We start from the raw sequence: 27,095 nt of genomic DNA, 5'->3' as shown, positions 1-27,095 counted from the left end.
TGACATTTTGAGGTTAGACGTGGTGCACACTCATCAGCTATGTGGCTGGTTCCATATAAGGCATAGAGCATTCCCAGTGCCAGGCCTCCACCCAGTGATACCAGAAGAGGAGCTTTCTCTACAGATGCTCCCTCCTGGCTGATGGCTCATTGAGATTCCATAGGATTAAGGCCCCTGAGGCAACACCGACCACCTTAAAGGAACAAGGGAGGCATTTTGAGATACCCACATTGCAAAGTCACCCCTAGGAGAAACACCCATTGGCATCCTGATCATATAAACACGGTTCCCTGACACCAGGAGTAACTTCATGTGCATAACCTCACTCAGGGCAGATGCCTTCCTCCTTGAAGGTATAACTCGTTCTGTATCTACTTCACAATAAATTCAACCCATACTTCTTTGTGATTCACCCACCCCATCCCTCTTGCTTTTTTTTTTTTTTTTTTTTTTTTTGTCTTTTTCCTTTTTATGGGTACCGGGGATCGAACTCACGACTGCATGCTTGCAAGGCAGGCGCTAATGCCGCTGAGCTAAATCCCCAGCCCCCTCTTGCTTTTTGACAGATTCTTGCTCTATAGTTGAGGCTGCCCTTGAACTCACTATGTAGCCAGGCTGCTCTCAAACTTGTATCGATCCTCTTGCCTCAGCCTCCCACGCTCTGGAATTACAGCCCTGTGCCACCATACCTGGCTCATGTTATCTTCATTATGTGATTAGAATAAGGCCTGCAAACATTTGAATTTTTCCTGAACTTGTGCTGAAAGTGATCTAGGACCTCGGATTGATACAGAGGAAGAAAATGTAACTCCCAGCCTACTGGAAGCATGATAGACTGAGTTCGTGTTCCCCCACACTAAAGAATGGATTAGCTGAGGTTAAGAATTGGAAGTTTTGTGCCAGGCGTGGTGGCTCAAGCCTGTAATCCCAGCACTCGGGAGGCTGAGGTGGGAGGATCATTTCGAGTTCCAGACCAGCCTGGGCTACAAAGTGAGCTCAAGGCCAGCCTGAACTGCATAGAGAGACCCTGGCTCAAAAAGACAAAACAAAACAAAAAAAAAGCTGGAAGTTTTATGGAGAGAGAAACAGGAGGGGGCCTGAGTGGATTGCCAAGGAGCCCACCACCTCTCAAAGGAAGTTTTATGGAGCAAAATCACAAGGTGGGTGCAACGTGGGTCCAAACTGTGATCAATTACTAGTACAGCTGCAGAAGTGATGTTGGTCCAGTAGGGAGGCAGGTCATGTAGCGAGTTTACATGGAAAGAACAAGGACCGTTTTTGGAGGGGATGATTTAGGAGCTGCTGGTCACCCACCTGGGTGGCGTCTATCTGGGCTTTACTGGACCAGGTGATGCTGTCCGCAGTGTTCTGCTCATTCCCGGGAGGTGTGTAGGTGTGGTCATCCCACCTTGTCTGGAGGCCTTCAGCGACGATGCCCCCAGCCGAGGCTGTAAGGTGTTTCTGTCTCCTGCCCTGACTCCTCTGAGGGCCTAGCCCGCCGGACTGCCCCATGATATTTCTGCCTAACTCAGCCGTCTACCGTGGAAGAGACCTGCTCACTGAGAGTCTGTCCAGTCCTCTGAGGCGGATGTTTGACATCTGTGTGACCAGCAGATTTTAGTCAAACCCTAAGAACAAGTTTGTTCCCTATCATGATCGACACGCACTTTCTCCAATGCCTGGCCAAGTGTACCACGTGCCTTACACACTTAAAATAAATAGATAATGAGCTAAATCCCTAGCCCCACTGTGGTGGTGGTTTTTTTTTTTTTTTTTTCCCTAAAACACATGATGAAAAACAAAATACAAGTTAAAAAAAGAGTGAGTACATAGTTTAAAGAATTCCTTCCTGGGGGCTGGGGATTTAGCTCAGTGGCATAAGCGCCTGCCTTGCAAGCAGGCAGTCGTGAGTTCGATCCCCGGTACCAAAAAGACCAAAAAAAAAAAAAGAAAAAAAAAAAAAAAAAAAAAAAAGAATTCCTGAGAAAATATAAAGCACAAAAGCAAAGATTGATCTATGGATACTTAACAGTTCTAACTTTATATAAAAATATCTTTCTTAGAAATATGGTAAGCCTGCTGAGCATGGTGAGTGCACCTGTAACCCCAGCACTTGGGAGGCTGAGGCAGGAAGATCACCAGGAGTTTGAGTTCAAGGCCAGCCTGAAGTGCACGGTGAAACCCTATCTCAAAAAACCAAAAACAAAGAACACCCTCCCAAAATAATTGTGAAAATAACAAAATTAACAGACTACAATGCCCAGGCCAGGTTATATAGAGAGGAGCAGTGTTACTCTCTTTGAGAACTACGTAACTTCCAAAACTAAATTGCTTACCTCTGTACTGATACAAATACAACACATCTCAATGAAGATCAATTATCATTTTACCACTGTTTATGAGAAACAAAATTAAATGAATTAAATAGTAATGTAGGGGTGGGGGATTTAGCTCAGCGGCATAAACGCCTGCTTTGCAAGCAGGCAGTGGTGAGTTCAATCCCTGGTACCGATAAAACAAAACAAAAACATTAATGTGAATAGAGATGCTTTTACTTTTGCTAACTATAAGAGACGATCCCAGACAGTTTGAGCAACATGCTTGTAATTGGCTTTTTGAAACGAAACAAAGTTGAATTTGACCAAACTTTTATTTCTCAGTGGAAAAAACTTTTTTTTAATCAGAGGTAGTGGAGCTTTTTCAATGTCAAACATCATTTCAAGATGATTACTGCTCCCAGCACTCAGGGGGCTGAGGCTGGAGGACTCCAGTGAATTCAAGGCCAGCCTCAATTGCATAGTTAGACCTTATCTCAAAAAACAACAAAAAAGGACCAGGGATTTAGCTTAGTAGTGTAAGCGCCTGCCTGATAAGCATGAGGCCATGAGTTTGATCCCCTGTACCAAACAAACAAAAAACCACCAACAAACCCCCCAACCCAAAGGTAGCTTATTGAGAGCCCCAATCAGGTGTATCTGATTGTCCCACCTGACTGTAATATTCCTTTAAACCCAAATGGCTCCCAAGTGTATCTTGCTGAGCTCCAGACACAGCCCTGCCCAAGCAGGCCACACAATTGGCCTTTGCAGATGAAGTATGTGTTGGGCACTGAAATGTTCTTGCCCTGGTACAACCTACTGTATAATTAGGGTGGTGGTCTAACATGGCGGAAGGCCAAAGCAGGAATGCTTACCACTTCCTCCTCCTCCTGCAGCCCTAATCGCAGCTCCCTTTCCTATTTGTGCACAAAGAAAATTCCACTCAGTTCCTCACACATCATCAATCTCCCCCCTGTACATCACTTCCAATCAGAGGTCATATAACCCTCTGCCGCTCTGTATCTGGTTGAAGGGGACAGCCCAACCGCCATGGGTTGTGTGCTCCTTCCCACGTCCTGAGTAAACCTGCTCCTTTCTTTTAGCATCTCTATTGTACCAGAAAACTCTAACAGGAATGTCTTGGTGCCAACTGCTTTTTGGTGTTTCGGTGTTTCCACCAAATGCTTTTTTTTCTTGCAACCTGTGGAGAAATCCTGACAACAGGGCCCAGGGATTTAGCTCAGCGCCTGGCTGGCAAGCACTAGGTCATGAGTTCGACCCCTGGCACAAAACAAAACAAAAAACTTAGAACAACAAAATAAGAGAAGAACCTGTAGGAGTATTTTAAACTAGGCATGGTAGCTCATGCTTGTAATCAGCACTCAGGAGACTGAGGCAGGAGACCAGCCTGGGCTACAAACTGAGCTCAAGGCCAGCCTGAACTGCATAGCGAGACCCTGTCTCAAAAAGACAAAAAAAAAAAAAAAAAAAAAAAAAAAAAAGAAAAGAAAAAAAGAAAAAGAAATCCTGACAGCGACAACACAGATGGGCCACCTGTGACTGCCAAAATCTCTGTAAGTTGCTTCTGGGTAATGACTGGACACAGCATTAGGAAATCTAAAATTAAGGTGACAACTGATTTCTCTTTATTGTCGACTTCGTGCTAGAATATTCTGGTGCAGTAGAGAAGCAAATGTACAAAAAGAACAGGTTTGCTGAGGTGAGGAGGTGGGAAGGAGCACACAACCCATGGCGGCTGGGCTGTCTCCTTCCACCGGGATATGGGGGTGTGGGACATAGCTAACCTCTGGGGGGGGGGGCGGTGCTTAGGGCGCGCATTGATGACGTGTGAGGAGCTGATTGGAATTTTCTTTGCACACGGGGAAAGGAAAACGGAAGTTGTACCAGGGGAAGGAGGAAGTGACCTCAAGGGAAGCATCCCCAGTTTGGCCTTCCACTGCCATAATGTCCTGTAATTTATTTTAGGACAAAACTCTTTCACTTCAAAGGAGGGTTTCCATAGGGGAATCTCTGACTGATCCAAGGAGATATAAAATCTTTTTTTCATTTAACAAGCAGTCAACATTTGGGGGTGGTGAGGGATGCTCAATATTCCCCCCAAGTTCTGCCAGATTTGGAGTCCGCATTTTAGATCACTTACAAGGATCCTTGTTCTCAAAGGGTCCTCGTCCTCGAAGGCTCTTCTGGCCCAGAACCCACCCCTGGGAGGCTCCTCTGGGGCAGCTTGGGGTATCTTGTCAGCATACAATGTCCCAACAGCTTGAGTTTCCAGCACCTTGAGTAGAACTTTTGGGGTGAGCACGCCCCAATAATTTAGTACTGGGATCTCTTCAAAATACAGGAAACACCAGGCTTTCCCGAGAGCCACAATCCAGGGCCTTGGCAGAGTTCACTCCAAGTGGCAGTGGTATAGGCAGCTAAGCTAGAAATATCATAGGCAGTCAGACAGGGTTGGGCCCTCAAAAGAGCCAGAGCAGAAATTCAGATACCTTGCAACCTTGGAAGAGACAATCATCTTCTGCTGTGGGCCAGATCTCAAGACAAAAGGCAGCAAATACAACCACATCGTAAGGATCCACAGTCCAAATAGTTCTCAGTCACCCTGAGGAGCCAGTGAGCTAGGAGTCGACATCCCACCCCCTACAGGAAGAGGCCCTATTGTTCAACATGCCCACTTACGATGTGACTCGCTCCCCCATTTGCTCCTAACTAACTTTATCTGAGCAATTAATCTTATTGACCACAGTTCTGTCTGGCCTTATGCGCACTTTGCAAATTCCTATTTTTCCCCCTTTGACCCATTTAATCTCATGTTTTTCCTCTGTAAAAGTCCCTAGAAAAGACAGAGTCCCAAGGACCAGGGATTTAGCTCACTGGCATAAGTGCCTGCCTGGCAACCATGAGGTCATGAGTTCGATTCCCAGTGCCAAAAACAACAACAATAACAACAAAAGATAAGAGTCTCTGGCAACCTGTTTGGGACCCCTTCTGCCTCTCAGACAGGAGCTTTCCTTCTCTCAATAAATGTATTCCACTCTTAACCTTCGTTGTTACTAAAGTTCATTTTTCAATTTTATTTTAGAGAACACGAACTTGTACTGGACACATATACTGGCAGGGAATTTCATTCCCCTATATCAGCAGCAGAGCCATTAGAAGACAGAAAAAGCAAGAGAGGTAGAAAGGACTCAAAATACTTGGCATGAGAATCATCTCTCTGAAGTGGGCAGGACAAAATACCGACTTGATAACCACAATCCAGTGGTCTCTGGGGTTCACCAAAAGACAACTACAATACAGTATGTGCAGGAACTCTTTAAGATAGGAATGTAACTTATGGGCTGATGTTACACTGACAACTTGATTATGCTTAGGCAGGCCAAGTTGTGTTTTATTTTTTAAAATTGCACTAAAAATTAAACATCTTCACTCTGGAGGCTGAGGGAGGAGGATCATGGTAAATTTGAGACCAGCCTGGGCTATTGATAGGATTATATCCAAAAGATGAGAAGTATAAAACAAAAGAGGCCTTTATTCTGAGAACACAGAGAGAGAAAACCAACCACCCCCAACCCCCACCCCTGGAGTTCGGCTTTCTCTCTGGCGGACACGTGGCATGTGGGGGGTATATAAGTAGCCTGAGCTTAGGGTAGTGGCTTAGGGCCATTAGAGATGCACAGATATCTCATTGGCACACGTTTAGCGCCAGGGGCAGATTCCTAAGGGTGGGGGGAGATAAGAGTCACAGGTAAATTCCCTAGGGGCGGGGGAGATAGGAGCTCCCTGGTTCCGGTTGAGGTTTTTCTGGCTACAGAGTCCTGTCTGGGCCAAAACCCTTTCAGCTACAAAGTGAGCTCAAGGCCAGCCTGAACTGCATAGCGAGACCCCGTCTCAAAAAGACAAAAAAAAAAAAAAAAAAAAAAAGAATTAAACATCTTAGGCCAGTTTCTCCAGCAAACCCACATTTGTAAAGCCACTCTCAGGTTGATCGACTACTGTGGTCATTTTGTGGCCTCTACTCCCCAGATCCTCTCAGAGCAGCCTGGAAGTCTGCGGAGCCCAGTAAAAGGTGGGGACAGTCAATGGTCAACAGGCCTCACCTTAGCTCTGTTTTAGGAAGAGCAGAAAGAGAAACCATTAAAGCACACTTTTTAAAAAAAAAATTCACAAAATATAAAATTGATTATTTTAACATGTAGGAGTCACCAGTATTTAGTAGGATCACAATGCCATGCAGCCGCCATCATTATCCAGTTCCAGAACATTGTCATTGTCCCCAAAGAAAGCCCTCCTGCCTTCAAGCAGTCACTTCCAATCCATCCCTGCCTTCCGCCCCAGTCCCAGACCCAGCCAATCAGTGAGCTGCTGTCTCCGGGTTTGCCTCTCCTGGACATTCCACAGTAATGTGGCCCATACAATATGCCAATATGCGGCCTTTGTGACTGATTTCTTTCACTTAGTATCATGTTTAGATACACCCTGTCAAAGTGTTGCAGGCAGCTGAGTTAAGTTAGAAATATTATAGGCAGTGAAACAGGGCTAGGTCCTCCAAGGAACCAGTGCAGAAGCCCAGATACCTGCAACTCGGGGGAGACAGACATATACCTCCTGCTGTGGGCCAGGCCTCAAGACAAAAGATCACACAATTGCACCCATATCCTAAGGACTGATATTCTGAATAGTTCTCTATCACCCCCAGGAAGTTAGGAGTCAGTGCTAAGGATGCCCGCTTTCTACCTGACTTGCTTCCTCATTTGTCCCCAATGTTTCAATTTTACTTGAACTATTAATCTTATTGGCTAACCATAGTTCTGTCCCACCCAGTTTTTCCCACCTTCAACCCAGCTCACCTCATGATCTTACTCTATAGTCCAGAGCCGGGCATGGTGGCTCACGCCTGTAATCCCAGCACTTGGGAGGCAGAGGTGGAAGGATCATTGTGAGTTTGAGACCAGCCTGGGCTACAAAGTGAGCTCAAGGCCAATCTGAACTGCATAGCGAGATCCTGTCTCAAAACAAACAAACAAACAAAAAAACCAGAAAAAGTCCCTGGAAAAGACATTGAGTCCTTTTTTTTTTTTTTTTTTTTGTCTTTTTCGTTTTTATCGATACCAGGGATCGAACTCACGACTGCCTGCTTGCAAGGCAGGCGCTTATGCCGCTGAGCTAAATCCCCAGCCCCAATATTTTCTACTCTTAACCTCCACTGTTCCCAAAATTCACTCTTTGATTTTAGAGAACGTGAACTCTCAGACATAATAGGTCAGGGTTTTATTCCCCTATATCAAAAAAGCATGCATCAATACATTGACCTTGTGTTTTGGGGAGGAATGCTAAGGATTGAACCCTTAGCACTGAGCGACATGCACAGCCATTCTTTTAATCTTTATCATGATTTTTGGTACTGGGAGTCAAACTCAGGAGCTTGAGCTTGTGCCAGGCAGGCACTTGTGCTGGTGGGCTGTACCCCTGGCCCATTAATTTTTTATTTTGGTTCCCAGTCTGGATGAATTTTCCAGGCTGAGCTTGAACTTGCAACCTTCCCACCTTAGCCCCTCAGAATATTGGGATGACAGGCCTTCGTGTGCTACTGGGCTGGTTGAACAGCAACTTTTAAAAGTTAGATGAACCTGACCTAAGTTTTAGGGTCACTTTTACTGCTGTGGAGAGACTGTCTGAGTACAGGAGAGGCCAGAATGAAAGTGGGCAGATTGGGCCAGGATTTGGCTCAGCAGCATACGTGCCTGCCTGGCAAGCGCAAGGTTGTCAGTTCGATTCCCGGTACCAACAACAAAAAAAAAGAAAGATCAGTTAAGGCCAGTTATGTAAGGAGGGGAAGGGTTGCAGGAAGCCTGGCAAAATGGCTGGGGTGGGAATGGAGAGGGGAAGAAGCGGGAACCACCCACACATCAGGTGGGGCGCTGGGGACTCCCTGATGGAGGAGGGGCGAGGGGAATAAGAGGCCGGGAGCCCCGAGGCCCAGGGGATGGGCTTGAGGAGCCCAGCAGGTGTTGGGGGAACCCAAGAATTCTACTGTGGGTATTTCCGTTTGAGGTATCTAGGCTGAGGAAATTGGAATCTAGGAAGTCAGAGCTGGTGATACAAATCCAATGGTCACCAGGCTGAGGATGGACAGACTGAGAGGTCCAAATGCAGAAGACTGAATTATATGCATTACAATAAAGCAATTTCCACCTTCAAGGGTGACCAAGAGCAAGAGGTCTGTAGATCTAGTGCTGTGTTTCTCTCAGCTCTCAGTAAAAACAGGAATATTCTGCATTTGAATGAAGCATTGAGCATTGACAAAGAGAAAAGCCAGCACTCAGGAAGCCGAGAAGGTCTGCAGAGCTCCCAGCCCACCCACTTACTTGTCTGCATCTCTATTGCCACAATGGTCACTCCACACACAAACCAGGGAATGCCTCTGAGGGGGCAAGTGGAAACGTTTTTGCCTTTCAATAAGAAAACCCACAAAGTGGGGCCAGGGGCCTCTCTCTGGTTAAAAAAAAAATGGGCTGTACTTATCTGGTGGTGGGACACTTGCCTATAGGCACCATGCTGGTCAGGAGAGCTCTTGAAATTATTCCTCCTGTCTAAATAAAATTCATGCCCTTAAACCAACTTCTCTCCGATTCTCTTATTTTGCCTCTGGTCATTGATAGAACTGTGGGGGACCGGCGGCGGCTGAAAAGATAAGAAGTACGAAATATAAATGACCTTTATTTTGAGAATGTGGGGAGAAACACCCCGACCCCCCGGGGCGCGGCATCTCCAACTCGGGGTCAGCGATCTCCCTGGCGGACACCTGGCTTGGGGGGTGTATAAGTAGCCTGAGCTTAGGGTAGTGCCCTAGGGCCATTAGAGATGCACAGGTATTTCATTGGCGCCATGGGCAGATTCCTAAGGGTGGGGGAGGTAGAGTCACAGGTAAACCTCTAGGGGCGGGAGAGGTTCCGGTTGAGATTTTCCTGGCTACAGTGTCCCGTCTGGGCCAAAACCCTTTCAGTCATCACCATTCTACTTTGCTTCCCCAAGTTCAAGTCTTTTATATCCTCTGTATAGACATCAAGTTTTGGGAAAAAAGCCACACCCACCACAGTGCTGCCAGCTGAGAAGTGGCAGGAGGTCTGTGAGGGCCATGCCTCTAAGAGCATGGCGGAGTACAGGGCCTCAGCTACAGCTTGGTCACAGGAGGCTTACATTTGAGCAGCATCCTGCTTTTGTGTAGAGTGGTTGACCTACAAAGACAAGGATGAAGGCATTTTCAACATTTGGGGTGAAAAGCCTGACTAAAGCAGGAAAGGAGATAGATTCCATAAAACTGTAGTGGTGAGGCTTGGCCATCACTAGACTTTTTTTTTGTCTTTTTGAGACAGAGTCTTGCTATATGGTTCAGGTTGGCCTTGAGCTCTATTTGTACCCCAAGCTGGTCTCGAACTTGCAATGATCCACCTGTTTCAGCCAGGCCAGTGCCAAGCTAGCTACCAGTTTTCTTCAGAATCCACTTAGCGGAAGTGGCTGGCTGCTGCCATCTGCTTGATGAGTGTAAGAAGTCCACTGAGGATGGGATGGTACCGGGAACTAGAAGCCAGCCGGAGCAAGCTGCTAAGGTGGCAGCAGAGCAGGCACGGCTGTGGGGCACCAAGCTATTGAGAGCTCCAGATGTTGGGCATTTCTAATAGCAGCCATGCTGCAGAACTCCTCCTGGGCTGGGGACAGTGGCTGCAGGGAAACCCATCACAAAATCCGAAAAGCAAACAAGGAGGAGGAGGTGAGTGCTCTGCAGGCTGGGGAAAGGGCTGGCTACCTCAGTACTTGAAGCTTTCATTAAACCAGCCTCACTGGCACTCAGCAAAGCTTTGAGGTCTAATTCAAATCTTCAGCTCACCTCCTGGTTATCAGTGATCTGTTTTTTGTTGTTGTTTTGCAGGAATGAACCCTGGACCTTCACACCATGTCCCCGGCCCTTTTTGGTTTTGAGACAGGGTCTAGCTAAATTGCTCAGCTTGGGCTCAAATTGGCGATCATCCCAGCAGCCCTAGAGTGCTGGGATTACAGGTGTGTGCCATCATGTCAGGCTACTAGCAACTGTCTTGATGTCGAGACCCTCTCGATATTATAGACAGCTAAGTTAGATAGAAATTAATATACAATAAGAGGCATGAGAGGGGTTACAGCGTGGCATGGTGGTGTACCCTTGTGATGCCATCACTTGGGAGGCTGAGGCATGAGGATCTCCTGAGAGTTCAAAACCAGCGTGGGCTACATAGTGAGTTCAAGGTCACCCTGAAGTGCATAGAGACACTCTGTTTCAAAAAACAAGCGAGGTGTATGTGTGTGTGTGTACAAAGATATCAAGATTGTGGCTGGAGCTGGGCATGGTGGTGCGCACCTGTGATGCCAGCACTTGAGAGGTTGAGTCAGGAGGACCACTATGAGTTTGAGGCCAGCTGAACTACATAGCAAGGTCCTGTCCACTCCTTTTTCCTCCTCAGAAGAGAAAAAACAGTGTGCCTGGACAAACAAGATGGAGATGCAATGGCCAGGCTTGCTTCCCTCCCTAAGAGATAAACAGCATTTTGAGATTATACTGTAATTAGCACTAGCTGGTCCAGTAAATTGAATTAGGCATCAGACATCCAGAACATTGAACTCAACCTTTGTTCATTCCACATACCCACGCTATGTGACTCATTTTTTTTTTTTTTGAGACAGGGTCTCACTATGTATCACAGGCCAGCCTTGAACCCCTGATGATCCTCCTGCTTCTGCCTCCAAGTGCTGGGATTACAGGTGTGCCCACCAGACCCGGCTCCTTACTGAATTAAGTGTTAGCTAAGTAGCTATATTGTAATCCTATAAATTGACTAGTTTTACCACATTACACCCATGTTGTGACTTTGCTGTATAAATTACTACCACATGAAGAGGTGGAAGGGCCTCACCAGACATCAAATGGCACTGCTTTAGCTGGGGGTGTGGTACACACCTGTAATCTCAGCGCTTGGGAGGCTGAGGCAGGATTGCTGGGAGTTTGAGCTCAGCGTAGACCACACAGTGAATTCAAGGTCAGTCTGAACTACATAGAAAGACTGTCCCCCCCCCCCAAAAAAAAACCCTTCCAAATGCCACTGCTTTCTTTTTTTTTTTTTTTTGTCTTTTTCGTTTTTATCGGTACCAGGGATCGAACTCACGACTGCCTGCTTGCAAGGCAGGCGCTTATGCCGCTGAGCTAAATCCCCAGCCCCTAAATGCCACTGCTTTGATCTTGGATTCCCTAGACTCCAGAACTATGAGAAAATGAATTTTTGATTTTATAAATTATCCAATCTTAGGTATTTTGTTACAGCAGCATAAGTGAAGAGATAGCTATATTTAGCTATATTCCAAATCTCATCTGTCCTTAAGACCTTTCCTGAGGACCCAATTCTAACGTGATTTCATAGGCATTATGGCAGATGAACACAGGTATTTTGGGAGATAATCACTCTTATCCTAAAATATCCCATTATTTTAAATTACTTACATTTTCTTTTGGTTCTTGCTATGAATTTCAGCCTAGTCTGGAACTCACTGTGTAGTGCAGGCTGGCCCCCAACTCTGCAATCTTCCTGCCTCAGCCTCCTGAGTGCTGGGATTACAGGTGTGGGCCCCCATCACCGGTTATTTCTTGTCAGCTTTTCATGGATTTATGACCTTGACAAGATGTATTGAGCCAGCGGTGGAATTAGGGAACTTGTTTCTTGCTAAATGAAAAAGAGAAAGCGCTAAAAATCTGGGGATCTTGACTGAGAATCCAAGATAGTAACTATGAAAACGAGTACATTTCTAAAATTAGGTTTAAGTCTTTTCATAAGCCTGGAAATATGATCCAGTCACAGCACAGTCTGGCTGACTGCAGGGAGACAGACAGTTTAACACACAACTGTGGGGAAGGATGGTCACTGGCTTCAAAAGTACTGGTGATAGAACTCATAATCTCGCGCTTGCCAGGCAGGTGCTTATACCATCGAGCTAAATCCCCAGCCCATTTCAAAAATTTCTGAAAAATTTCCAACCTTTATGAAACGTTCTGTTGCACTACTCCCTTAATTGGACTAAATTGTTCTGTAACCCAGGTACCCAGAGAAGTTTCCACATAGGAGCTACATGCTCTTTTGCAATCCTTTTCTTTTGTCTTTTTGAGACAGGGTTTCACTGTGCAGTTCAGGCTGGCCTTGAGCTCACTCTAACCCAGGCTGGTCTCGAACTCGCAATGATCCTCTTGTCTCAGCCTCCCAGTGCTGGGATTACAGGTGTTACACTTTTCTCTTGAATGTCACAGGAAATTTTCACAGATAAAGCACAAATACCTGGTGTACCTGTTTCAACTCCATGCCCTTGACTCTGCTCCTTCCTAAATCAGCTTTCTTGGGGAAGCCCTGGGACTGCTCTGCCCCATCCCTTCTCATCGGGCCTTACATTAGTGTTTGGGGGGAAAAACATGAGGAGGCCTGAACTGGAAGTGCCTTAGTTCCCTACTATGAACACGTTCAAGTGCCCAAATGTCAGGGGCTGCAGCTGGTGCTCTCATCCAACTTCGAAGGCTGAGATGCCACCTGGCAGGGTGAAGTTATTCCTGGGGGCGGGACAGGGGAAGAAGGCTGGGATGATGAATGAATGGCTTGAGGCGAAGGTCCTTTGGAAAATAATGTCTTAGGTGGTAAATTCAGGAAAGGGATGAACTCGAGCACCGGAGATGGAGCCCGACCGCGGTGAGCGGATCCGGGAAGGAAGTCGGGACGGCTCCACAAGACACTGTAGGCGATTGTGTCGCGACGCACTTGAGACCAGCAGCCCGCGCCAGGCCAGGCCAGCCGGGGCGCCCGGAGGTGTGGACTGCGGAGCTCCGCGGCCCGGGTTCGGGACGGACCCGCGGGGCCCGGTAGTGGTCGGTGGCCCTCACCGCGTAAGCCCTAAGAGCAGGGGCCGCTGAGGTCAGCCGCTTCCTTTAGGTCGTGGCTCGCCTACCACCCTGTGCTGAAAATCAGCGCGATCTGGCAATTTAGACTGTGGATTTTCTGCATCCCGTAAATTTCTTTTTTTTTTTTTTTTTTTGTCTTTTTCTTTTTTATCAGTAACGGGGATCGAACTCACGACTCCCTGCTTCCAAGGCAGGTGCCTATGCCGCTGAGCTAAATCTCCAGTCCCCACATCCCATAAATTTCGAAAAGCGCCTCGGGGCTCTGCACCACGCAGCCGCTTCATTGCGGAGGCGGCTTCTGCTACCACGATCCACCAATCAGTCACCTGCGGCCACTTCCGGCCGCCAGCTCCGCCCTCGCCGCCATCTTAGGTGAGGGCAGAAGCACTTCCGCCCCGGAACTGCTCCGCGCTTCCCGGGCTGGGCCGACTGGCACCGAGAGTTATGGGCGAGTACTTGCGCAGTTGAGGGAGAGTGGGTGCAAGGGTGATGGCGAACTTGCTGGCCAACACTTGTAACTCTTTTTGGCGTATCTGAATTTTTTCCTTGTCAGAGAAGAGCTTCGCTGTAGGGCCAGTTAGCGTAAATAGGCACCCTTGGTCTGATTGTCACTCCTCAGGACACTTGTATTACCGTCTAGGCAATAGCAGGGCCAGGACAGGAGCCGACCTCTGGCGATCAGGTGATTTTGCTGTCAGTGGGCCCTTTTTCCTCCACTTCACTCTGATTTCTCGCTAAGCACGAGTCCAGGGCTCAGGTTGGAGCTCTGGCTGGACACACCGCCTGAACACGCTGAGTTGCTGCTCTGCCGGCCAAAGCTGTGGAGCCTTTCCTCCTGGGAAAAGACTTTGCAGTCGGCTGGGTTGATTATTGTAAACTGACACTTGCTGTTTGATTGTCATTCCGTCCCTATATATCATACTTGCGAGGGGCCGGGTATATAGCTCAGCCGCAGGGCACCTGCCTGGCAAGCGCAAGATCACGAGTTCCATCCCCAGTATTAAACCAAAACCAAACAAACCATTTATACTTGTAGTCCAGCCACGCTGGTGGCTGAGGCACGAGTTTGAGGGCAGCCTTGGCAAAACTATCATCCCCCACCCCCGCCAAAAAAAGAAAGAAAGATGAATGGTGGGGAAATTGTTCTTCTTCTCCCTCCCCTCCCCCACCTTCTTTTGAGGAAGGCTCTTGCCTTGTAGTTCAGGCCAGCCTTGAACTCACCCTATAGTCTAGGCTGACCTAGAACTCCAAGTGATCTTCTTGCATCAGTTTTCTGAGTCCTGGGATTACAGGGTGCTCCAACCATACCCAACACTCGTTTTGTTAATGTGAAAACATAATTTTTTTGTTGTTTTAAGTGTAGGAAAATTTATTGGTAAAAGGAATGGAAAACAGGAATAGCTTCTGAGAGACAGGAGGGGAGCCCAATGGGTTGTACTTTTTTTTTGGGGGGGGGACGGTCTCTCTCTGAGGCTAGGGCTGCCTTGAACTCAGCTATGCAACCCAGGGTGGCCTGGGACTTGCATCAGTCCTCCTGCCTCAGCCCCTCAGGTGTTGGGATTACAGGCACGCACCACGGTATCTGGTTAGGGCTGACTGCTTAGGTATTTTCTCTTTTGCAAACTGTAAACTCTAGGTAAACCGTCATTATAGGCAGACAGCACCGTATTTCAGTCCTGTTTTCTCTGATCACTAGCAGCTATTGTAGGATGTGAGTCTCACTGCACCCATTGGAGGAGTCTTGCATAATCTGGTACCTGTCCTCAGGCCCTGGGTGGCAGGTCTTGTGCAGGAGAGGCCTGCGTCAGCTTCTATCTTTGGGGTAACCTCTGTTCTCTCATGGGAGTCTTTTCTTCCAGATATGCTGAGCCCCAACCTCTGTGTAAACAAGATTGTGTCCTGATCAGGAAGAAATGTTGAGGCACCGTGGGGCTAACTTAGTGGGCAGAGCCCCAAGAGTTATAACAGGTACAGGGGCTGTAGGTACAGAAGAAAAAGTGAGACAGGACTGGCCTAGGATTCTGACATAGAAGGCCTGGGCTTGGTTTTCTCTGATACTGTGTGAAACCAGCTTCTTAGAGGAACAGAAAACCTCGTGGTAGCTGAGGGGAAGAGGATGCAACCAGGGTTAGAAACTGTCAGACATTCATGTAATCCTACTACTCGGGAGGCTGAGGCAGGATGATCTTTGCAAGTTTGAGTTCGAGACCAGCCTAGGCTACAAAGAGAGCTCAAGGCCAGCCTGAACTGCATAGAGAGACCCTGTTGAGAGAGAGAGAGAGAGAGAGAGAGAGAGAGAGAGACAGAGTCAGAGTCCACTGGACCACACTAGGGGGTGCCCCATGTTTAACAGCGAACATCCCATGCAACCCTAAGAGTAGGGTAGGCTCAGTTCTAGTCCAAGGCTTTGGGACAGAGAATCTGATTCTGCTTGGATCACACATTCCCTTAGCCCAATCAGCTGTGGGCATGAGAGGTGTTAAACACTGCCACCAGGCTGCCTCAGCGGAAGTCGGTAAGTGGCGCTATTTTCTTTTAAAAGGGTGGCGCTCCGAGGCCCTTAAACTTTCCCGTCTCGCAGGGTGTGGTGGCCCACACCTTAGCACTGGGCAGCAGGATTGCTGCGATGTGGAAGTCAGCCGGGGCTACGAAGTGAGTTCAAGGCCAGCCTGAACTACACAGGGAGACCCTGTCTAGAGGGTGTGGGGCGGGGGGAGAAAGGAAAAGGTACACACAGGCCACGCGGGCGGGGGGAGTGACACCAGGGATGGGAAGACCGGGGCCAGGAGGAGCTGCACTCTGACTCCTCCCGGAGAGAAGGTTCAGGTGGGCCACCTCCCACCGATGACAGCGTGCCTTCCGGGACAAGCAGCTGCAGGTCTGCTGGAGCCATTCCAGGACCGCTGTCCCCACTTGAGGATTTTCACTTGTTTATACTGTTTTCTTCCCTTCCCATTCACAAGTGAAACTGACCAGGGCCCTCTCCTAGGCTTCCTGCCTCACCCAGCCAGGTATGGTCCCCTCGGTTCTTCATGGCACACCAAAAGAACTGCAAGAAATAAATTTGTATGCACTCTGGGCAAAGAATATACTAATCTTTTCGGAAAAAAAATCTCTTTTTGAGACACAAATACAAAAGATCCCATCTGTAGAGATCACTCCTGGCTTCCGCTAGGCTGGCTTCCAGATGGCAGCAATCCCACTGCCTCAGTAGGTGATTACCTAGGACTTCAGTTTCTTCCAGAAGAAAGGCAAGCCAGCAGTCACAAAGATGTCACACTCCCATCATTTAAGCCCACCCTTAGAGCTAAAACGTACTTGACAGGAAGCGCTTAGCTGACACTGGATCTTTATGGCAGGGGTAAAAGAACAGACCCTGGGACCTGCACGGGGGCGGGGCAGGGGAGAGGTCTTTGGAAGCAGCACTTGGCTGCGCAGTACTACTTGGATCTTAAGTGCAGTGAGGCCAGGATGGCCCGGCAGGGGCCCTGTTAGTTTCCACCTACAGGGAAAAACTGCTATGTGGAGCTCAAGCTGTGGAACCATGGCTGCGCCCTCCCGCGGGAGGACAGCATGAAGGGGCTGCTGGAGTGTCCCTCCTCCCTAACAGGCCGGAGCCCTGCCTCGGCGCTCATTCTTCAGGACTCTGTCCAGAGGGGGCCATTAAGTACGGGAGAGGAAGCTCTTGACAACTGCGCCCTGCTTCCTAGGGCTGCACCCAGTGCTGCTTCCTTCGGAAGCCAAAAGCTTCCCGGGGAGCAAGTGTTTAGGTCTTCATGCCTCATGGAAAGTGTCAGGGTATTACGGGAGGGACGGACGTGCTCGCTGGCCTGCACTGGAAGGCCCTGGGTATTACCCTAAGCACTGCGCTAAAAAAAATAAAAAGCCAATCAATGTGTTGGGAAGAAAGAATGCTACAGCAGGATATTAGCTTGTTAGTCTCTCAAAAATACAGATTCCTTAAGAAGTATAACAAGGAAAGGTAGCTTTAGGGTAGAGCACTTTGGTAAACCCTGCCTTAACTAAGTGACCTAATGTTTTATAATCAAGGATGGGACAACTCAGGTGGTAGGATCCTCATTCTGAGTCTTTTATGTCTTTACAGCATTCTTGCCAGAAAAGTCCTGTGATTTCTAATGTGGCAAGAACTAGGCAAGTCCAAACTGAAGGACACTGCAAAGCAACTGGCCTGGATTCTTTAAAAAGGTAATGACTGGGGAATCATTCCAGATTTAAAACACATGCAAAGTAACTATAATGCGTCATTGTCGAATGAATCTTATGGGGCAAAAAGTCCAGCTATAGAGGCTGAGGATTTAGCTCAGTAGATAAGCACCTGCCTTGCAAGCAAGCAGTGGTGAGTTCGATCCCTGGTACTGATAAAAAAAAAAGGAAAAAGAAAAAAAAAAAAAAAAAAAGTCCAGCTGTAAGTGGCAACATTAGAAATATTTGACAGATCTACCTAACATTAATGTACTACATGTGGTCACTGTACTGTGGCCATTTAGAAAAATGCTCTTTGTTTTAGAGGATTAAGCTGAAGTATTTATGGGATTAAATGTAAGAGTCTCAATGTCTGAAAATAACTTCCGAAGTAGTTCAGAAACAAATATGGTAAAATGTTACCAACACGTATACTGGGGTGATGGGCACTGTGTATGGGGGTTTCATATATATATGGATTAAGCTGTTATAAAACAGCAGGGACAAAAAGCCCATCTTCCTTTACAATTCTACCTTTATGTGACTCCGAATGGACTCCACTATACTCAGTCAGCAGACATTTACCAAAACAAGGCTCAGCTGGGTGTGTTAGTGCTAGCCTGCAATCCCAGCAGTCAGGAAGCAGAGGCAGAAAGATCGCTTCAAATTTAAGGCCAGCCCTGGACTACACAGAGAGACCCTATCAAAAAAGAAAAAGGTTAAGGAGGCAAAAAGCACATAAATAATATTAAGTAGTAGTTAGTGGTAATTTGTTAGCCTACGTTTCCTTCAGAAAATATAAACTTACAGCAAGTAGGGCACAATTTAGAGAACATTACTTTACCATCAGAAACAATGCCACAGGTTTTTTTATATAATTTAAATTCTGAAATATAAAAGTCTATAGAGGCAGGAGACACACTGCCTGCATGTGAACGAGGATTTACTTTCCAAAAGAAGGCACCACTGCAAACCCTTACAACTGTTTCTTACAGTCAGATGAGCCTGTTAGAGCCATTCAGTGCACACTTGCTGAGGAGCAGTGGTCCGATGCTAAGCTTGTGGGAAGGGTAAGATGCACCTTTGCTTTTTAATTTCTAAATTCAGTAATTCAGATTGTGGCACCTTTTTTTTTTTTTTTTTTTGGACAAGGTCTCACCCTAGTTCTGACTGGCCTTGAAGTCACTATGCAGCCCAGGCTGGCCTCCAACTCACAGCAATCTTCCAGCCTTAGCCTCCAGACTGCTGGGATTAGGGTGTGCCACCACACCCAACTAGCACCTTATTTTTAAAGGCAATCAAGCTGGCTGTGGTGGTGTGTGCCTGCAATCACAGCAATTGGGAGGCTGAGGCAGGAAGATCTCTGAATTTGAGAGCAGCCTGGACTACATGGTGAGTTCAAAGCCAATCTGAACTACATAGTGAGACCCTGTCTCCAAAAAAAAAAAAAAAAAGAAAAAAGAAGTAGACATTTTAATGATCAGTAATTTGCTTCTCGATAAACCAGATTAAACTTTACAAGTACCATTAAATCAGCAGTTATGAAGAACAAAATGTCAGTGTATAAACTACCTGCCAATAAAGATCAGTTGCTTATTTTCTCTGAAATTGACTGTTTAGTGTCCCCACCCCCCCTTTTTTAAAACTACACAGAGATTAGGAACAACTGAGGAGCCAGGACAGTGGTGGCCCAAGTCTGTGTTCATACCACTTGAGAGGCTGAGGCAGGAGGAGTGAAGCTTGAGACCAGTCTGGGCTACATAAACAAGTTCAAAGCCAACCTGACTACATAGTGAGGCTCTACTTCTGAAACAAACAAAACATGATGGAGAAAGTCAGGGGTGTGGTGGTACATACATACTAGTAATCCCAGAATTTTGGGAGGCTGAGGCAGGAGGGTTGCAAATTCAAACTCAGCTTAGTTAATTTAGGAAGACCATTTCTACACAAAGGAAGGAAGGAGCCGAGAATGTAACTGTGCTTTGAGTTTAATCTCCTGTACTGAAAACAAAACACAAACAGAGAACAACTGAGAACCGACTGGGTGCCACGCCTATGCCTGTTACATTAAGTACATGACCGGAAAAGAGGCCTGTAACATCTGTGCTCTACAATCACACTTGAAATTTCCATTTGTCCTAAATCCAAACAGTTAAAACTAGAAAGTCCACTGCCAATCTGTAAAACTATTTTTAGAATTTGATAATGTACCTAAACTGGCTGGTACCACCCACTGGTCACAGTGGTAATCTAAGAACAAAGGAGAAGCTGCTTTTCTTAGCTCTGGAAGGTGAGTGGAGGGAGGGAGAGGACAGGAAAATGGCAGGAGCCAGTCACGCCTGTGTCAGGGGCCCTCCTTGTTCTGCTCTGGCACCGGCTTCTGTCACAGCACCAGCCTGTGCTGGGTAGCTTCACACTGATAAAATGACATTCTGTGTCAACAGGGATTTTTTTTAATTGAAAGAAAAACTATTCAAAACAGATGGTAAGAAATTAGACTTTTATCAATACACAAGTAAGCTTACTTAAAATCAGCTCAGTCACATATTTAAAAAAGTTGATAACCTCTCAGTAACAATGTCCCCTCCTGCACGGGTGTCAGCAAGCCTGCAGTCCCTGAGAAACATCCGTGCACGATGATCCAGGTACTCGCTGACGCTCTCCTCTGGACACCAGCAGATGGTCACAAACAAAACCATCTCTGCCTGGCCGAGGTCGAAGATTTCACATAAAAGCTTCACAAAATGTCTCTGAAGGAAACGCGGCAATGTCAGAAGAGTTCCAGCACTTCAATTGAATACAAGCCTCTACTATTCTTTTCTTGATTTAATTTCTGTAGCTCCCGAAAACTTACTTCAATTTTGTTGAGCTCAGAATAAACACTTATCTGAAAAAAAAAAAGTAGTTTCACAGTAAGTTTTACCCTAACTTCTACACATCAGTAAGTTTTCCATGATTACTTACAATTCTTCAATGAACAACTTTCTTGAGGGTGCTGAAGACTGAAACTAGCCCTTGTGCATGTTAATACTCTAACCACCGAGCAAACCCACAGTACCTCCACAAACAAATTAAAAGAATAAATTGTAATTTAGTGACACAGATAAAATCAGGATGTGAGCCTAGGGGTTCCGCTCAGTAGCACAGCACCTGCCTGGCAAGCATGAAGTCATGAGTTCAATTCCTGCATACACACACACATCAAATCTTCGATGCATTAAATAACCACAAACCTGGGATTTTACAAACTTGTAAAGGTTTATCAGTAGTCTTTTTGCTTCTGGTATCATTAAGACAACAGTAAAATTAGCATCCAGAAGTAGACATATCCAATCCATAATCTGAAAACAAACAGAAAAAGGAAAGTTAAGACTCTTAAATTCTAATAAACTGTTGTAGGAAAAATAAGTATTCATCAAAGTATGAATAATTTAGAAGTGAATTTCTGAAAATGGTCAGCTTTTATACTTGTTATAGGCAAAACTGTATCTTCTTTTTTTGTTTTGTTTTTTATTTTTTTAAGACAAGGTCTTGTCAATGCATTTCAGGTTAGCCTTGACCTCACTTTGTAGCCCAGGCTGGCCTTGAACTTGCAACCTCCTGCCTCAACCTTCCAAGTGCTGGGACTACAGGAGAGAGTCACCACAGCTGGCTAAACTATGTTTTCTTCCTAGCATGAACCTGCAGCAGGAAAGCTGTGATAACAGTTAACATATTCCTGCCAGCCTGAAGCATCACAGTGGCACACATCTGACTGTCCCATCAGGCAGCCTTACCACTGTCACACTGTACAAATGGATCTAATTACTTTTATTCATCTTTTTACTAATAAGATTAATAAATGCCATCCAATGGGATCATCATGCACGTACCCACAAGTGGTTCCAGCTGCCTGACAATGAGACATGAATTTTTAGCCCCTTGTGAATGTCTTAATCCAAGAATGAATACTGATATTTTTATTTTCAACAATTTTCAGCCAGGTGTGGTGGCGCATGTCTGTAATCCCAGCACTTGGGGAGCTGAGGTAGCAGGATCCTTTAGAGACTAGCCTGTGCTACAAAAGTGAGCTCAAAACCAGCCTGAGCTGCATGGAAGAACCTGTCTCAAAAAAAAAAAAAAAAAAAAAAAATAAATCATTATCTCTAGCTACAAAAAGAACCCACTCATCTATTTTGAAAGATACAGTGCACTCCAGTGATAGGGGGTTGTGTATCATACATGAGCTCCCAGAAAGTAAAACAGGTTACACATTTATGCAAGTATCCCATGCCACTCATGGTGGTGCACTCCAGTAATCCCAGCACTGAGAAGGCAGGAGAGTTGTGAGCCCACTTTGGGCAGCCTAGCAAGACCTTGTGTCAAAATAAAAATAGTGCTGGGGATTCAGCTCAGCAGCATAAGCCCCTGCCTGGCAAGTATGAGGTTGTGAGTTTGATCCCTAGTGCCAAAAAACAAAACAAAACAAAATAAAAAAACTCATTACAGTATAACAAAATAAAAAACAGGCACCAAAAATGAAACCAGCCGGGGATTTTGCTCAGTGGCATAAGTACCTGCCTGGTCATGAGTCTGATCCCCCGTACAAAAAAAAAAAAAAAAAAAAAAAAAAAAAAAGTGTGCTATGTATATGTACCAATTCCATGCAAAGAGTGCAAACATACACTGAAAAAAATTTGGGCTGGGGCTGTAGCTCAGTGGTAGTGTGCTTGCCTATCATGCACAAACCCCGAGTTCAAACCCTAGTACTGCAATAACAATGACAACAAAAAATACTGTATTTGATAAAAAGACCAATTTCCTTAATATATAAACAATGCTTTAAACACACACACACACACACACAAATGATCTGAGTCGGTAGCTCAGAAAACAAACTAAAATATGATAACATTTGTTACTTATTTGTAAAGAATAAAAAGCTAAACAGGTTCAGGTGACAAGAAGAATGGGGGAAATAAGACCTCGAATCTCAGTGGTGAGAGCTGTCACAGTTCTTCTGAAAGGTAGTGTGGCATTCTGAAAACTAAAATACACATAGAGATTCTGCTGGACGCGGTGGACCATTTGAGAGAGTGAGGCAGGAACATTGCAAATGTGACATCAGCCTTGGCTACACAGAGATCCTGTGTCAAAGCAAAACAACTGAAAGAATTCTTGTACCTTCACACTTTAGGTTTGTTTATGTTGCCCAGGCTGGCCTCGAACTCAGCAATCTTTCTGCCTGAACCTCCCATGTGCAAGAATTACTGTTCGGCTTTCGGGATTGCAGAAGTGAGCCACCACACACGGGCTGCATTCTCTATTTCTTAAAGAGATGAAGGGCGATAGCCATGATGGGTATAAACCCTCCTTGTCCTCTCCCCACAAGACTGAGGAAGTTGTTGGGCAGAGTCACAGTGAACAATCAGAAGTTTAAACTGTGTAATACAGAACTGTGGATTTAGAAAACTATCTCTACACCGAGAGACCTCCATTTAAACTGCCAGTGGTCTGCATATGTAACGAGGCAGGAGATTCACATGATCTTCTCACAGAGGGGACAAGGAGAAACCATCGCTGACCCCAGATGCTGCCACCACATACAAGCTTTCATCCGGAGTGAAAATGGTCTGACCTGGCTCAGAGTTGGAGGGTGCTTTCCAGGAAGGGTCATAGTGGCATTCTCACTGCACTTCAGATAAAGGAAGTACAGATACTGCAGAAATAGCTAGAAGGGCGGAAAAAGTCAATTTATTATTTTGGCAAAATACTTCTCTTTATTTATAAATCAAATAGTTACTGGAAAGAAATTTCAGAGGTTGTTCACTGTAACCATACATCAAACAATTAGGCCATCTACCTGGGGGCACCGAAATGAATAGTCTCTGCCAACACTGAGGAGCTCAACTGGTGTGATCAACAGTTTATTCTATCTGTAAACAAGGTGGAGAATTTTTCTCTCAGCGACTGTCTTAGTGTCAGTCACTCCTCACTTGGCTGGCTTAGCCTGGACCTTGGAAGTCTGGGAGAAGTGACACACCAGGTGCTACCACTCCAAACCACTCTAGGCCCGAGGCACTGCTTTTCACCGTGCAGGCCGGGCGCATCTTAGTCTTACAAGAATCTGGTAAGCCCCCACAGCCGCCGAGAGTGAAGCTGCACAATTTACCTCAAAACTAAGGTCCCTCAGGACTTCTGAGAACACTCACTGTGATGTCCTGGGCAGGGATATCCTTCAGGTGAGGCAGGAGAAACGTCTCACTGTACGCTGCATGAAGAACGGCATTTCTACTTCAGACTAAAGGAAAAATCTTACTCTGATAAATAAAGTTAGGCTGTGCATTGTTGTTCATGTTTGTACTCTCAGTTGCTGGGGAGGCTGATGCAGGAGGTCTGACAGTTTGAGGCCAGCCTGGTAACCCAGTGAGACATTACCTTAAAACAGTAAGGATTGGAATATCGCTCAGTGGTAGTGTCCCTGGGCTTGACCCATAATAAAGAAAATGTTATTCCACTGAGAACATGAGTTACCTTTCTAAATTTATACAGAAGTACTACTTATCTGAACACTTCTAACTCATTAACATTTATCTGGAATACCTCAGTATTATAAATATAGTAATTAATATTTGTTTAGACTACTACTTCATTTTTTTTTAAATGAGACAAGGCCTTACTATGTAGTGTAAGGGCCTTGAACTCACTCATGTAGCCCCCAGGCTGGTCTCAAATGCATGGTGATCCTCCTACCTGTCTCTTAACTGCTGGGATTACAGTAATGCCCCAACATGCCTGGCTAAGATACTACCTTTTAGACATTATATAGATTTTAGTATAGCTGAACTAATATCTTCCCTATTGTGTGTGTGTGTGTATGTGTGTGTGTGTGAGACAGGGTCTCACTATGTAGTTTAAGCAGGCCTTAAACTCTCCACGTAGCCCAGGCTAGCCTTGAATTTGAGGTAATCCTCATGCTTCAGTCTCCCAAGTGCTGGGTTTATATGTAACCATGCCCAGTTTAAACTAAACTAAGAAAACAAACTTAAGTAAATCATTTGAATGTATACATGAATATAATCAATTTTTAAGCAGAAGCTGGAGGAAACAGAAGATAGAATATCCTTAAATTGTCTAATTACTCCTTCATTTTGCTTGGCATGGGATTGTACGCCTAGAAAGCCACGCGGGAGGTGGAAGCCAGGTCCAAGGATACAGGAGAGCTGCCCTCTTGGGGATCACAGGACACGAAGCAGTCTCTTCTGTTGAATCCCGAGGCTTTTCATTTAACTCCTGATTACAGTTGCTGCAGTTACTGTCTTCAGGATTGAAGCCATTTCGAAGAATTTCAGGTTGTTCTTCCATTTTCTCCTCTTGTTCAGTATTACTATAATCAAAAACTGACTCCATATTGATATTAATTCCTTGAAGACTGTCATCACCAATGCTATGATGTTAATTGAAAGCAACAGGTTAATTCTCATTCCTTGAACTTTCTGTGGAAAATTCATTTACCAAGCATTCAAAATTTTAGGAATTGGGGCTGGGGGTTGAGCTCAGTGGCACAAGAGACTGCCTGGCAAGCATGAGGTCGAGTTTGATCCCCGATACAAAAAAAAAAAAAAAAAAAAAAAAAAAAAAAATTTAGGAATCAATATAAGAGATTCTTAAAGAAGAAGATCTCCAGATTCTAACTTACCTCAAGAAGAGTTTTAAGCAAGCACAGGTGACAGACTCAGGAATGTCAGGGAACTGCTGCAGACAGAGCTGTAGCATCTGGACATCTGTTTTTTCTAAGGCAGTGTCCATTAAGCCAGGACACAAGCTAAGAAAAAAAATTAGGAAAATTTTTATGTTGATAAAAAACTCAACTGTATAAAAAAAAAAAGGTCAAGAGTCATGCGTGTAAAGTCTGGGGTACACAGCATCTACCTGTAGGACAGCACGTGAGTTTGGACAAGCTGAATTAGACAGTTCCGGGGGTAAAACGATGGCTCTGCTTTGCTTCTTTCCAGGAGTCCTGTTATTATGTCCCCAACTGCAGTATGAGAGTCAGGTGTCCACTTAGCCAAAAATTTACGTAGTTCCACCTCAATGTGTTTTTCCGAACCATTCTGAAAAGGCAGAATTGAAGAATTCCGTCTGGCACATTAATAAATGTCATTCTGAATTTAAAACTTCCTAGCACATTTTCTCAAATCACTAACAGTATAAATGCATTGTTAAGAAAAAAGTGCAAAGGGAAAAAAAATCAAGGGTTCAGAGATCCTATGTTTTTGGAGGAGCGAGAAGAATGCTGAGGATTGAACCATAGGTGTGCTCTACCACTGAGCTACACAGCCCTGCATCCCCCTCTTTTTACTGAGATAGGATCTTGCTAGATCACCTTGGCTGGCCTTAAATTCCTCCTGCTTCAACCTCCTGGGTAGCTGGAATTACAAGGGTGTACCACTATTCCAGGATGAAATCTAATCTCATGATCCTTTAAGTAAAATTAATAATAACTGCCCTGACTGACATTTTATTTGTATATGAATATTTATTCACTAACCAATATTTAGAAATTTGCACCAAGAAATTCAAATTTTCTATTTTCCTATTTTTTCTCTCTTTTTTTTTTCTTTTTCTAGAAATTCTTATTTTTAGAAAGCTTGGGGCTGGAGATTTAGCTCAGCAGCATAAGCACCTGCCTTGCAAGCAGGCGGTTGTGAGTTCGATCCCCAGTACCGAAAAAAATGAAAAAAAAAAAAAAAAAAAAAAAGAAAAGAAAGCTAAATTACAGGCCAACTGGAAGTACATGAGTGTAACCCCAGAACTCAGGAGGTTGAGACAGAAGGACTGCCAGTTTGGAGTCAGCCTGAACTACAAGATCCTGTGTCAAACACTCCTCACCTCCAATTCCACAAAAACAACGAAATGTAAATTATGTAGTCAGTACAGAGATCAGTAAGATACCATGTCAATACCAGAACAGTAATCTAATGAAAAGACTGTGAAAGTCAAAGTAGCCAGTTCTGGACAACTGTTTCAACCTTAAACTGTAATACAAGCTGGGCGGGGTGGGACTGTAATTCTCTAGCACTTAGGAGCTGAGGCAGGAGGATCACCCACAGTTCAAGGCCATTTTGGAGGACACACCAATATCCAATCAGAAAAAAATAATATATAACACAAAACTGGGTGTGGTGGCCAAATCTATACTCTTAGAGCTCCAGGAGGGTCAGGCAGGAGAATCACAAATTCCAGACTAGCATGGGCTATTTAATTTACTTTTGGTGCAGAGTACTGAACTCATGACCTTGCCCTTGCCAGGCAGCCCTGTGCCATTTAGCTATATCCCCGAGCCTGGGCTATTTAGCAAGACCCTATCTCAAAATTAAAAAAAGCTAGGAATCTAACTCACAGGAAAGGCCCTAGGTTCAAGCGCCAGTACCACACACACAAAAAGGATGTAACATAAATGTTAGTTATAAAAATGTGCATTAAAAAGGTAAAATAATGGAACCTCTAGTCTTAATTTTTCGAGGAATCGCCATGCTGATTTCCGTAACGGTTACACCACCGGAATAAAGTGTTTTTTTAAATAAATAATGCTTGGAAAACTGGCTTTG

The 27,095-nt window shown here is 45.3% G+C and overlaps 1 protein-coding gene, 1 long non-coding RNA gene and 1 pseudogene across 5 annotated transcripts in view; 1 reads left to right on the top strand and 2 right to left on the bottom strand.

Annotated features, from left to right (window-relative positions):
- Positions 1-1,528: 1,528 nt before the first annotated feature.
- LOC111755650 (actin-related protein 10-like) lies at positions 1,529-12,790 on the bottom strand (annotated as a pseudogene).
- Positions 12,791-13,692: 902 nt separating this feature from the next.
- Positions 13,693-20,406, top strand: LOC134474431 (uncharacterized). 2 transcript variants are annotated; one of them, XR_010045308.1, is made up of 4 exons: positions 13,693-13,984; positions 15,755-15,817; positions 17,408-17,508; positions 18,800-20,406. It is a non-coding gene; the product is annotated as an uncharacterized LOC134474431 (long non-coding RNA). The 2 variants fall into 2 exon arrangements; XR_010045307.1 differs by having other exon boundaries at positions 13,693-15,817.
- Nol11 (nucleolar protein 11) overlaps positions 19,987-27,095 on the bottom strand; it is a 26,050-nt gene continuing 18,941 nt past the window's right edge. Inside the window, exons 12-18 of one of the 3 annotated variants that reach the window (XM_063242494.1) lie at positions 25,417-25,598; positions 25,184-25,309; positions 24,701-24,871; positions 23,697-23,775; positions 23,123-23,215; positions 20,739-20,846; positions 19,987-20,392 (exon numbers count right to left, since the gene is read on the bottom strand). In XM_063242494.1, coding sequence (XP_063098564.1) covers positions 20,276-20,392; positions 20,739-20,846; positions 23,123-23,215; positions 23,697-23,775; positions 24,701-24,871; positions 25,184-25,309; positions 25,417-25,598 — 876 coding nt within the window. In that variant the 3' untranslated portion in view covers positions 19,987-20,275. Of the gene's footprint in view, positions 20,393-20,738; positions 20,847-23,122; positions 23,216-23,255; positions 23,421-23,696; positions 23,776-24,700; positions 24,932-25,183; positions 25,310-25,416; positions 25,599-27,095 lie in introns of those variants that run through there. The other 2 variants (XM_003465935.5, XM_063242495.1) reach the window with 2 other exon arrangements.

Source organism: Cavia porcellus, unplaced genomic scaffold (genome assembly GCF_034190915.1).
Source record: "Cavia porcellus strain 051 isolate PalLab524CR breed Dunkin Hartley unplaced genomic scaffold, mCavPor4.1 scaffold_32, whole genome shotgun sequence".
Lineage (NCBI taxonomy): Eukaryota > Metazoa > Chordata > Mammalia > Rodentia > Caviidae > Cavia > Cavia porcellus.
Note: the sequence above shows the minus strand (reverse complement) of the source record. Positions and strands in the feature narration are given on the sequence as shown.